General features: G+C 37.5%; 1 protein-coding gene across 3 annotated transcripts in view; it reads left to right on the top strand.

Annotated features, from left to right (window-relative positions):
• Window positions 1-12,237, top strand: part of LOC110458103 (DNA mismatch repair protein Msh6-like) — a 44,784-nt gene extending 32,547 nt beyond the window's left edge. For 2 of the 3 annotated variants that reach the window (XM_021509674.1, XM_021509673.1), the window contains exons 27-35: window positions 806-938; window positions 1,485-1,583; window positions 1,891-2,019; window positions 2,904-2,991; window positions 3,569-3,658; window positions 4,223-4,377; window positions 4,899-5,033; window positions 7,315-7,382; window positions 11,496-12,237. In XM_021509674.1, coding sequence (XP_021365349.1) covers window positions 806-938; window positions 1,485-1,583; window positions 1,891-2,019; window positions 2,904-2,991; window positions 3,569-3,658; window positions 4,223-4,377; window positions 4,899-5,033; window positions 7,315-7,382; window positions 11,496-11,562 — 964 coding nt within the window. In that variant the 3' untranslated portion in view covers window positions 11,563-12,237. The other variant, XM_021509675.1, reaches the window with a different exon arrangement.
• The last annotated feature ends 1,540 nt before the right edge of the window (window positions 12,238-13,777 follow it).

The raw sequence follows: 13,777 nt of genomic DNA, 5'->3' as shown, positions 1-13,777 counted from the left end.
GTACAAGTAGTGTTATATTTACATTGTAATCCCTAGGTACAAATAGTGTTATATTACATTGTAATTCCTAGGTAAAGTAGTATTATATTACACTGTAATCTCTAGGTACAAGTAGTGTTATATTACATTGTAATATCTAGGTACAAGTAGTATTATATTACACTGTAATCTCTAGGTACAAGTAGTGTTATGTTACATTGTAATCCCTAGGTACAAGTAGTGTTATATTTACATTGTAATCCCTAGGTACAAATAGTGTTATATTACATTGTAATTCCTAGGTAAAGTAGTATTATATTACACTGTAATCTCTAGGTACAAGTAGTGTTATATTACATTGTAATATCTAGGTACAAGTAGTATTATATTACACTGTAATCTCTAGGTACAAGTAGTGTTATGTTACATTGTAATCCCTAGGTACAAGTAGTGTTATATTTACATTGTAATCCCTAGGTACAAATAGTGTTATATTACATTGTAATTCCTAGGTAAAGTAGTATTATATTACACTGTAATCTCTAGGTACAAGTAGTGTTATATTACATTGTAATATCTAGGTACAAGTAGTATTATATTACACTGTAATCTCTAGGTACAAGTAGTGTTATGTTACATTGTAATCCCTAGGTACAAGTAGTGTTATATTTACATTGTAATCCCTAGGTACAAATAGTGTTATATTACATTGTAATTCCTAGGTAAAGTAGTATTATATTACACTGTAATCTCTAGGTACAAGTAGTGTTATATTACATTGTAATATCTAGGTACAAGTAGTGTTATGTAACATTGTAATCCATAGGTACAAGACCTGGGAGGTGGCTCTACAGTGTATTTCTGTGCTAGACGTTCTGATGTCACTTAGTTCCTATAGTCGGTGTGGTGACGGAGTTATGTGTCGACCAGAGGTTGTCTCCCCTGCTGATGACACTGAGGTAAGTGATATAGGTTGCCTTACCATATAATCTCTGATGTCGACAACTGACATCTGTTTGCTCTTTGGACACTGTTCAAATGTTTTAAATCATGTTTTAATTTTGTCATTTGACATATTTGATGTTATTTTATGTTTTTTGGTCACTTAAGTCATTCAAAGGTGACCAATTGGGATTGCCTTTCTTGCATAGTCATCCGTGGTGCATAAACTGTCATGTTTTCGACTTATCATTGGAAACCATCCGTCAGATTTTGATGAAACTTGGGGTTGATTAAAATCCTGTGGTGGGGATGAAAATCTTTGATCAAGAACTGGCTATCCCCCGAGGCAGTTTGGCCGTGAGTGGTCACAGAGAGCAAACGTACATATTTTGTAAAATGATCCATCAAATATTTTTTTGCTAGAAGGGGTTGACCTCCGGCGGGCTCAGGGGCTGTGCCATTTATGGTCACAAAAAAACAAAACATTTGACCCACATATTATTAATCATTAGATTGACTCTATATTTCATTTGTTTGTTATATATTGTTTGACTTTATTTTAGCCATTCCTTGAGATCAGAGATGGACGGCATCCATGCATAGCAAAGACATTTTCTGGGGGAGACTTCATACCAAACGACACTCTTATTGGAGTGGGCGATGTGAGTATGAGAAATCAACATATACATGGAGATATCTTTATTGCCCTGAAATCAAGAGAGTGTGTAAATATCCACCATTAGAAAGTTGTTTTATTTAGTTAAAAAGATCTTGGAAAATATTCTATCCATTTGTAAAAAGAAAACCACTACTTTTAATTAACAAATGCATTGTTTTTATGACAACTTCTAGATGTTTAATGCATTTAATATAGTGAAATTTCATGAAATTGATATGGAAATCCTACCTAAAAGTGACCTTGTATGGAAGTCGGGGCCCTAGAGCATAAAGTCGATTTCATTGTTACAGGAGAATTCAATGGAGACAGATGAACAAGAGAATGCTAACAGTAAGATTATTCTGGTGACAGGACCAAATATGGGTGGTAAATCCACGTTGATGCGGCAAGTGGGTCTCATCACTGTAATAGCTCAAATGGTGAGTGTTCATAGGGGGAAAGTGGTGGAAGAGCCTGGCAGGAGAGGTGGGCAGGGCAGTGTTTGTAGGAGGGGTGGTTGGAGGAGCTTGGCAGGAGAGGCGGGCAGGACAGTGTTTGTAGGAGGGGTGGGTGGAGGAGCTTGGCAGGAGAGATGGGGCAGGGCAGTGGTTGTAGGAGGGGTGGGGTGAAGGAGCTTGGCAGGAGAGATGGGGCTGGGCAGTGGTTGTAGGAGGGGTGGGGTGGAGGAGCTTAGCAGGAGGAATGGGGCTTGGCAGGAGGGGTGGGGCATGGCAGTGCTTGTTGGATGGCTGGGGTGGAGGAGCTTGGCAGGAGGGGTGGGGCAGGGCAGGGCAGTGTTTGTAGGAGAGGTGGGGCAGGGCAGTGTTTGTAGGAGGGAGGGGTGCAGCAGGCCAGGCCAGGTGGGGCAGTGTTTTCCTACCTGACATTTTCAGGGAACCCTCTCAATTTACATTCAGATCATAAATATACATCAAGGAGCTAAGCACAAGCAATGAAAGATCTTACTTTGGATACAAATATTAAAATATCCAGAATTTCACATTACATTAGAAGACCTTCAGTTGGAATTGTTCTGTGTTTTTGTTCTCTGTGTTTTCCTCTGAATTTAAATATCGAAGGATGTAATTTCATTGATAACTCATTCTGCTTTGTAAGTAACTCATGTTACATTGATGATTTTCTATATTGAATAAACTGCGGAAAATAGAAATGACAATATGGGCTTTTGTTCAATTCTGTAGGGAGAGGTATGCATTTTGCTTACTTCCTCATTAATTGCATGTTGTGACCACATGTCTTGCTAGAAACATTGCAATAAATGCCAAGTTTGTCATCGTGTTTCTGATGATTTGTGTTTGTGCAGGGTTGCTATGTGCCCGCTGAGAAATGTCGTATGACACCAGTGGACCGTGTCTTCACCAGACTTGGTGCCTCAGACAGAATTATGGCTGGTTGGTATCATGTATTAAAATATGTTGTTGGTATAAAAAAAAAGTACTTTCTATGGAATGGAAGCTGCCAAAATGTTACAAGACTGTTTTATTTAACGTGGCAGCTGTCATTACAGTATAAGAAGTAACAAATATTATAGAGTTATTTAAAAAAAATCCCTACACAGAGATAGTGATGTTCTTAGTTGCATAAGGGCCCAGCAACAGGAAACTCATATTGAACCGGACAACAATAACACTTAAAAAACTTAATACACCAAAAGGAAGCAGAGTCGTAAAAGGTTAGGAACTGCATGCATCTGCAGCAGAATGATCAGATATTATAAGAAGTGGTTTTAAAAATTCTGATTTAATGGTATATACTAATTTCATGCAGATATTTTAAATCTTTTGAAAAAATTAATATTGAACATTGTAAAAAGAATCCTATTTATTCCATTTGAAATGACAATTACGGAATATCATTAACTTAAATGGCAATTTCCCCCCAAAGTGTTTGTATTGCAAAAGTATCTTTCACAGCTGGGTTGAAAGTTGAACACTCATAAGGTAATCAAACAATGCTGTATGTTTGTAGGTGAAAGTACGTTTTTCGTGGAGTTGAGCGAGACGTCGGCCATTTTACAGCATGCTACACAGCATTCCTTAGTGCTAATGGACGAGTTAGGTAAGTGTTTTGTAATACTGCTCTGAGTATTCCAGGCTGGACAGTAGTCCATTGGTAGGACGCCGGGCTCGTGACCGAAGGGTTGCGAGTTCGAGTCACGGGACGGCACTGTGTTGTATCTTTGACCAAGATGCTTTACTCCGATTGTTCCAGTCTACTCAGCTGTAAATGAGTATGCGGTTTGGTAATGCTAGAATTGCTGAATGCTAGCTGTGAGTGCCGGCTTTATGCTCCCCAGGGAGTTGAGAAAGATGTTGGTCTGTTGCAAAGGACCTATAATCACGGATAATAATTTGTGAGCCGCTTTGATACGACCTATGGCCTAGGTTGTGAATTGTGATAAAGCGGAATATAAGAACCTCAAATTATTATTATTATAAAATTCATGGTTGGGACTTTAAAAAAGAAAGCTTTATCAGCTTGAACAAGTTTATATTGATGTGCAGTTCATTTATGTAGACATTTACGATCTTTAACAAAAGCTAACATGAATTAAACAGGTATGAGTTTGTACTGATGTTTGTGAGTTTATACTAAAGTTTATATTATTACTGTATTTTCTAGGACGAGGAACAGCGACGTATGATGGGACGGCCATTGCCTGTTCAGTCGTGGAGGAGCTTTCCAGGCGCGTCTGCTGTCGTACACTTTTCTCGACGCATTACCATTCATTGGTGGAGGAGTTTTCACATGACCCCAATATCAGACTTGGTCACATGGTGTGTATTCGAAAATAGTGATCATTAATTACTCGCAGAATGTTAGCTATTATACATGTAAAGTAGGGATAAAGCAAGTTTCTGGTTTCCAGCAATCTCTGGGCATTCATAAAACGATTCTTATGATCACTCATTTATTCCTTGCTCAAATCAAATTCTTTGAGATCATGCTACACAATGAAAAATGTTGTCCCAATGGTATTCAGTTTCATGCCCCTTCAAAGTTACCAAATCATTGGAAAAAAAACCCATTGCAATCCTCAGGTATTGCCTAAAATTCTGTACCGTTGGGCTGGATATTTCTGTCCCACGTTATATATATATGTTTATATTATGTTATATATGTGCTGCTTGCTGTCTACAGGTATTATCCCCCCTTAAACACCCTTCCCCCATCTGAACCCCACCTCAACTACAACTCCCATTTGGACCCTGATCACCCCCCATCTGAACTCCATCCATTTACTTAATTCTGTCCTTATTGGAGGGATATGTACATGTAGACCCTTGTTCCCCTGTAGGCCTGTATGGTGGAGAATGAGGACGAGACAGACCCCACACAGGAGACAATCACCTTCCTCTACAAATTATCTCATGGAGCCTGCCCCAAGAGTTATGGATTCAACGCTGCAAAATTGGCCAATATTCCTGCCGAGGTAAGAAATTTTGATAGGTAGTTTTATCTGAACTAGCATAAATCACCTTTGATGAAACATGATGTTTAAATAATGTTGAATTCTCTAGGTATGCTTAGAGTAAGCAGCGATAGCGCTCCACAAAAGTTGGGTGTCAATTAGGCTAAAATATTTAACTCCTGTTTAATAAAATATAAAAAGAAAAACCCCCAGATATTTGGGTTTATCTGTAAATCAGCTACTTTCACTAGACCGAATCCCCTGCCACATCAGTTAAAGGGGCCTGAAGTGTTTAACTTTCCTATCCACGTGTCCATAAGGCATCTTGGTTAAAGTTTGTAAGGTTTCATTTTCTGATGCAACAAGTCCAACAGTCATAAAACTTATTATACAGGTACATCCTGAGGAGTACTACACTATGTAGGTGGGCGGTACCTGTATGTTCCCCTTCACAATATACGGGTACATCCTGAGGAGTACTACACTTTGTAGGTCAGCGCTACCTGTATGTTCCACTTCACAACATACAGGTACATCCTGAGGGGTACTACACTATGTAGGTCAGAGGTACCTGTATGTTCCACTCCACAATATACAGGTACATCCTTAGGAGTACTACACTATGTAAGTCAGTGGTACCTATATGTTCCACTTCACAATAAACAGGTACATCCTGAGGAGCACTACACTTTGTAGGTCAGCGCTACCTGTATGTTCCACTTCCCAATATACAGGTACTTCCTGAGGAGTTCTACACTATGTAGGTCAGCAGTACCTGTATGTTCCACTTCCCAATATACAGGTACTTCCTGAGGAGTTCTACACTATGTAGGTCAGCGGGACCTTTATGTTCCACTGCACAATATACAAGTACGTTCTGAGGAGCACTACACTATGTAGGTCAGCGGTACTTGTATGTTCCACTTCACAATATCCAGGTACGTTCTGAGGAGTACTACACTATGTAAGTCAGTGGTACCTATATGTTCCACTTCACAATATCCAGGTACATCCTGAGGAGTGCTTCACTATGTAGGTCAGTGGTACCTATATGTTCCACTTCACAATAAACAGGTACATCCTGAGGAGCACTACACTTTGTAGGTCAGCGCTACCTGTATGTTCCACTTCACACTATACATGTACATCCTGAGGAGTACTACACTAAGTAGGTCAGCGCTACCTGTATGTTCCACTTCACAACATACAGGTACATCCTGAGGAGTACTACACTTTGTAGGTCAGCAGTACCTGTATGTTCCACTTCCCAATATACAGGTACTTCCTGAGGAGTTCTACACTATGTAGGTCAGCGGGACCTTTATGTTCCACTGCACAATATACAAGTACGTTCTGAGGAGCACTACACTATGTAGGTCAGTGGTACCTATATGTTCCACTTCACAATATTCAGGTACATGTAGGTCAGCGCTACCTGTATGTTCCACTTCACAACATACAGGTACATCCTGAGGGGTACTACACTATGTAGGTCAGAGGTACCTGTATGTTCCACTTCCCAATATACAGGTACTTCCTGAGGAGTTCTACACTATGTAGGTCAGCAGTACCTGTATGTTCCACTTCCCAATATACAGGTACTTCCTGAGGAGTTCTACACTATGTAGGTCAGCGGGACCTTTATGTTCCACTGCACAATATACAAGTACGTTCTGAGGAGCACTACACTATGTAGGTCAGTGGTACCTATATGTTCCACTTCACAATATCCAGGTACATCCTGAGGAGTACCACACTATGTAGGTCAGTGGAACCTGTTTGTTCCACTTCACAATATACATGTACATCCTGAGGAGTTCTACACTATGTAGGTCAGCAGTACCTGTATGTTCCACTTCACAACATACAGGTACATCCTGAGGAGTACTACACTTTGTAGGTCAGCAGTACCTGTATGTTCCACTTCACAATATACATGTACATCCTGAGGAGTACTACACTATGTAGGTCAGCGGTACCTGTATGTTCCACTTCACAATATACAGGTACATCCTGAGGAGTACTACACTATGTAGATCGGCGGTACCTGTATGTTCCACTTCACAATAAACAGGTACATCCTGAGGAGTACTACACTATGTAGGTCAGCGCTACCTGTATGTTCCACTTCACTGACTTTGGTTAGTAGACTTTTTATTTAGCTCCATTTCTCTCAAAGTGGAGGATAGTAGGTGAGGGACACCTGGATGTTTTACGGTCATACATTATATCTTTTGAATAAGGTTAGTGTTAGACATTGAAAAGCCTCGTTACAAATTGTGAATTAATTTCTTTTCTGCAGATAATCCGCGTGGCAGTGAAGAAGTCCAGGGAGTTTGAGGAGAGCACGGCAAAACTCCGGCTTGTCAGGTACGTACACGTTACCTGTTGGTAGACATGTGCTTCTAGGTATTGGTGTTACGATATCTTAATCAGAGTTCATTGAAAAACTTTAAAGAGAATAAATTAAACAAAAGTTTATATTACTTCAACACAAATAAGAAGGTGATTTACGCAGTACCATGGCACTTATTTAGAACTTCTTCAAATAACTTCTGAACTACTAAAAGGAATTTACAAAATTTGACTGGAAGCGCCATACATTTGAAATTGAAAAAAGGCAACTTTATTGAAATTATAGATATTAACATTATTTGGTTGGAAGCATGATTCAAAAGTTTACAGAGGGGGTGACTTGGAAAGTTTTAAAATCCTCGCCTATAACTATATACAAACCTTACCATATTTCTTATGAAGTGTCTTGGCACATGAGAATAAATTTAGTTTTGTAAAGGAAGAAATTCCACCCCTTGGGGCTGCGCCTATAAAGAAGTAATTTTAATGTTTATAGCTTCAAAAGTCTACTCTTCCTGAATTGTTGATCATATTTCAACTAAAATTTGCTGTGAAGCATCGTTTGGAGCAGGGAATCAAATGTTTTAGTAAATTACATAGGTGGATGTTGCACTGAAATTGGTGCAAATAATAAAGAAAAATCAAGATGTTTTGAAGACATGGAATTTGTTGCATCATACAGTTGTGATAGTAAAAATCAATCGAGTAACTAATATTTTTTTTTTGAATGTACGTGTACTTTTGTAGGATAAAGCACCTGTTGACAGCAGCATGTGGTGTGTTGGAGTTCAGACTCTGTCCTCAGCTATGCTGCAGGGAAGTCTGGCCTTCCGGTTGAACAAACCATCCTATAGCTAGATACTGCTGTGATTGAAAGAAATAATACAATGTTTTGATATTTGTTACAGAGCATTACACCGGGACTGGCCGAATCAATCATTCTACAGATAGATACTGTTGTAATGGAAAAAATCATAAAATGTTTTGATTTTTGTTACAGAGCATTACACAAGGACTGGCCGAATCAATCATTCTACAGATGAATACTGTTGTAATGGAAGAAATAATACAATGTTTTGATATTTGTTACAGAGCATTACACAAGGACTGGCCGAATCAATCATTCTACAGATGGATACTGTTGTAATGGAAGAAATAATACAATGTTTTGATATTTGTTACAGAGCATTACACAAGGACTGGCCGAATCAATCATTCTACAGATAGATACTGTTGTAATGGAAGAAATAATAAAATGTTTTGATTATTGTTACAGAGCATTACACAAGGACTGGCCGAATCAATCATTCTACAGATAGATACTGTTGTAATGGAAGAAATAATACAATGTTTTGATTATTGTTACAGAGCATTACACAAGGACTGGCCGAATCAATCATTCTACAGATAGATACTGTTGTAATGGAAGAAATAATACAATGTTTTGATTATTGTTACAGAGCATTACACAAGGACTGGCCGAATCAATCATTCTACAGATAGATACTGTTGTAATGGAAGAAATAATACAATGTTTTGATTATTGTTACAGAGCATTACACAAGGACTGGCCGAATCAATCATTCTACAGATAGATACTGTTGTAATGGAAGAAATAATACAATGTTTTGATTATTGTTACAGAGCATTACACAAGGACTGGCCGAATCAATCATTCTACAGATAGATACTGTTGTAATGGAAGAAATAATACAATGTTTTGATTATTGTTACAGAGCATTACACAAGGACTGGCCGAATCAATCATTCTACAGATAGATACTGTTGTAATGGAAGAAATAATACAATGTTTTGATTATTGTTACAGAGCATTACACAAGGACTGGCCGAATCAATCATTCTACAGATAGATACTGTTGTAATGGAAGAAATAATACAATGTTTTGATTATTGTTACAGAGCATTACACAAGGACTGGCCGAATCAATCATTCTACAGATAGATACTGTTGTAATGGAAGAAATAATACAATGTTTTGATTATTGTTACAGAGCATTACACAAGGACTGGCCGAATCAATCATTCTACAGATAGATACTGTTGTAATGGAAGAAATAATACAATGTTTTGATTATTGTTACAGAGCATTACACAAGGACTGGCCGAATCAATCATTCTACAGATAGATACTGTTGTAATGGAAGAAATAATACAATGTTTTGATTATTGTTACAGAGCATTACACAAGGACTGGCCGAATCAATCATTCTACAGATAGATACTGTTGTAATGGAAGAAATAATACAATGTTTTGATTATTGTTACAGAGCATTACACAAGGACTGGCCGAATCAATCATTCTACAGATAGATACTGTTGTAATGGAAGAAATAATACAATGTTTTGATTATTGTTACAGAGCATTACACAAGGACTGGCCGAATCAATCATTCTACAGATAGATACTGTTGTAATGGAAGAAATAATACAATGTTTTGATTATTGTTACAGAGCATTACACAAGGACTGGCCGAATCAATCATTCTACAGATAGATACTGTTGTAATGGAAGAAATAATACAATGTTTTGATTATTGTTACAGAGCATTACACAAGGACTGGCCGAATCAATCATTCTACAGATAGATACTGTTGTAATGGAAGAAATAATACAATGTTTTGATTATTGTTACAGAGCATTACACAAGGACTGGCCGAATCAATCATTCTACAGATAGATACTGTTGTAATGGAAGAAATAATACAATGTTTTGATTATTGTTACAGAGCATTACACAAGGACTGGCCGAATCAATCATTCTACAGATAGATACTGTTGTAATGGAAGAAATAATACAATGTTTTGATTATTGTTACAGAGCATTACACAAGGACTGGCCGAATCAATCATTCTACAGATAGATACTGTTGTAATGGAAGAAATAATACAATGTTTTGATTATTGTTACAGAGCATTACACAAGGACTGGCCGAATCAATCATTCTACAGATAGATACTGTTGTAATGGAAGAAATAATACAATGTTTTGATTATTGTTACAGAGCATTACACAAGGACTGGCCGAATCAATCATTCTACAGATAGATACTGTTGTAATGGAAGAAATAATACAATGTTTTGATTATTGTTACAGAGCATTACACAAGGACTGGCCGAATCAATCATTCTACAGATAGATACTGTTGTAATGGAAGAAATAATACAATGTTTTGATTATTGTTACAGAGCATTACACAAGGACTGGCCGAATCAATCATTCTACAGATAGATACTGTTGTAATGGAAGAAATAATACAATGTTTTGATTATTGTTACAGAGCATTACACAAGGACTGGCCGAATCAATCATTCTACAGATAGATACTGTTGTAATGGAAGAAATAATACAATGTTTTGATTATTGTTACAGAGCATTACACAAGGACTGGCCGAATCAATCATTCTACAGATAGATACTGTTGTAATGGAAGAAATAATACAATGTTTTGATTATTGTTACAGAGCATTACACAAGGACTGGCCGAATCAATCATTCTACAGATAGATACTGTTGTAATGGAAGAAATAATACAATGTTTTGATTATTGTTACAGAGCATTACACAAGGACTGGCCGAATCAATCATTCTACAGATAGATACTGTTGTAATGGAAGAAATAATACAATGTTTTGATTATTGTTACAGAGCATTACACAAGGACTGGCCGAATCAATCATTCTACAGATAGATACTGTTGTAATGGAAGAAATAATACAATGTTTTGATTATTGTTACAGAGCATTACACAAGGACTGGCCGAATCAATCATTCTACAGATAGATACTGTTGTAATGGAAGAAATAATACAATGTTTTGATTATTGTTACAGAGCATTACACAAGGACTGGCCGAATCAATCATTCTACAGATAGATACTGTTGTAATGGAAGAAATAATACAATGTTTTGATTATTGTTACAGAGCATTACACAAGGACTGGCCGAATCAATCATTCTACAGATAGATACTGTTGTAATGGAAGAAATCATAAAATGTTTTGATTATTGTTACAGAGCATTACACAAGGACTGGCCGAATCAATCATTCTACAGATAGATACTGTTGTAATGGAAGAAATAATACAATGTTTTGATTATTGTTACAGAGCATTACACAAGGACTGTTCAGTGGACAAGTTGTCGAATCTCCAGCAGCAGATCAGGGATGCGTGAAATCCAAGGTCCTCTAAATGACCTCTAACTAGATTACTAGAGCAATTGAAAATAACCTCAACTTCAGTTGTGTGATTGACACATAGGGCCATAGGATCGATGTTACATGACTTAAGTGTGAACATTGATAGTCATTGGAAGGACGTATAAAATTGGTGGACGATGGCAGTAGATAAACAATGGGAGAGCTATAACTTCACAAAAGCTTGATTGGACGGCAAATGAAATGATCATAAAATGTAAGATGGAGGTGTAAAGTAGCAGATCAGGAACACAACAGCATGCTTTCCAGGGATGTTCAAATGATATCTGAAGTAGATGGACCAGTAAAATCATTCAGTGACAAGAAATGTTTACTTAACTAAGTTTGAATGACAAGTAAATTGATCACTGAATACCGGAAGGGGACTTACAAGACACAGCTGATCAGGGACATATCAAAACACTCTGAGAGGCGTTTGAGTGAAACGATTGGACTGGAGCAGCAATTCAGTGTCAGATGTGTTTAATATAAATAGTACATCGCAGTAAATGATGTATAAACGAGTACATTAAAGTAAACGAGGAACAATGTGTTGAAGGACGTTTAGTTTCTGATACAAAACTTATTAAATAGATCTATGTATGCATGATGAACCAGGACAGGTATGATTGTGTGTTTGTACCAGAAAAAAAGCAGAACAAAAGTCGCTCATCAAAGTAAACAGCTGACAAAACATAATAATTACATGATCAACACATGTACAGTCAAGTGTGAAGAACTCTTCTTTAGACTGAATGTTGTTGCATCATTGTGAAGTTAAGGTCGACGGACTACTTAGAGGACAATATCTCAAACATTTAATGTTGTTATGATGCAATATCAAATTATTACAGTATTTGTAGCAAAATGAATGAAGTCTATAGTTCTACACTAAGTGTATATGTAAAAGATATTCATTGTAATTAAATATCATGATCGCGATTTATCATCGTAACAATCTGCCTGTGATGATGTCATTAACAAATTTTAAAAGGCAATTAAATCACCATTCTATATGCAACATGTGTTTGCCTTGATTTATTAATTTAATTAAGTCTTTAAACGGTAAAACTCGAAATCTAGATCTTCTGGATGATTGATTTGTGCTGTTACATGTATCAATGTTGTCTAAAGGCCAATCCCAAGCAATCGATCATCATATCTATTGCAATAGGTATGGCAGGCCTGGGTCTTTGTTGGCCTTTGCATGTCATTATACCCCCCGCAACAAAGTTATGGGGGTATACTGGAATCAGCTTGTCTGTCTGTCTGTCAGTAGAAAAAGTTTGTCCAAACAACTCCTTCTAAAGTAATGGACCAATTTCAACGAAACTTTCCACATAATTATGACAACTACCACCTGAAGTTAACGTTGTGCATCCAGTTTTTTTAGGTCACCTGAGACAAAGTGATCGCCTTTTGTCCGGCGGCGTCCGTCGTGCGTCCGTAAACAATTTACATTTTCGACTTCTTCTCCAAAACACCTGAATCAATTTCAATGACATTTTGCAGAAACCTTCCATGGCCAAAGGTCAACAAAAATAGTTGCTGGTTTGGTCCCCGGGCCTGAGGGGCGGGGCCAAAAAGGGTTGAATTGACTGAAATTTCAAAAATCTTCTCAAGACCCAGATATCGTAGAATCAAATACTCGTCATAGATGGAAGGGTCTTAAGGTGCTTTACCAAAATTGTGAATTTCTTGACCCTGGGGTCTCACGTTTCCCCCTGGGGAGGGGGTAAACTTTACTAAAGTTTATATAGGGAAATCACATTTTGGACTAACATTTGTTTAATTGCCATTGGAAGTAATTCAATTTGGGTTAGCATTATCAGTATTGGATAGCAGTTTGATGGTATGCACATATGCGCCCTGACTGACCCCCTGGGGCTGATGGGTGGGGCCAAAAAGGGTTGAATTGACTGAAATTTCAAAAATCTTCTTCTCAAGACCCAGATATGGTAGAATCAAATACTCTTCCTAGATGGAAGGGTTTTAAGGTTCTCTACCAAAATTGTGAATTTTATGACCCTGGGGTCTCAGGTTTCCCCATGTGGAGGGGTAAACTTGACTATAGTTTATATAGGGAAATCACATTTTGGACTAACATTTGTTTAATTGCCATTGGAAGTAATTCAATTTGGGTTAGCATTATCAGTATTGGATAGCAGTTTGATNGACAGTTTGATACTTTGA

Source organism: Mizuhopecten yessoensis, unplaced genomic scaffold (assembly GCF_002113885.1).
Source record: "Mizuhopecten yessoensis strain PY_sf001 unplaced genomic scaffold, ASM211388v2 scaffold9431, whole genome shotgun sequence".
Taxonomy (NCBI): Eukaryota; Metazoa; Mollusca; class Bivalvia; order Pectinida; family Pectinidae; genus Mizuhopecten; species Mizuhopecten yessoensis.
The sequence above is the reverse complement of the archived record's forward strand: the minus strand, read 5'-3'. Positions and strand labels throughout refer to the sequence as shown.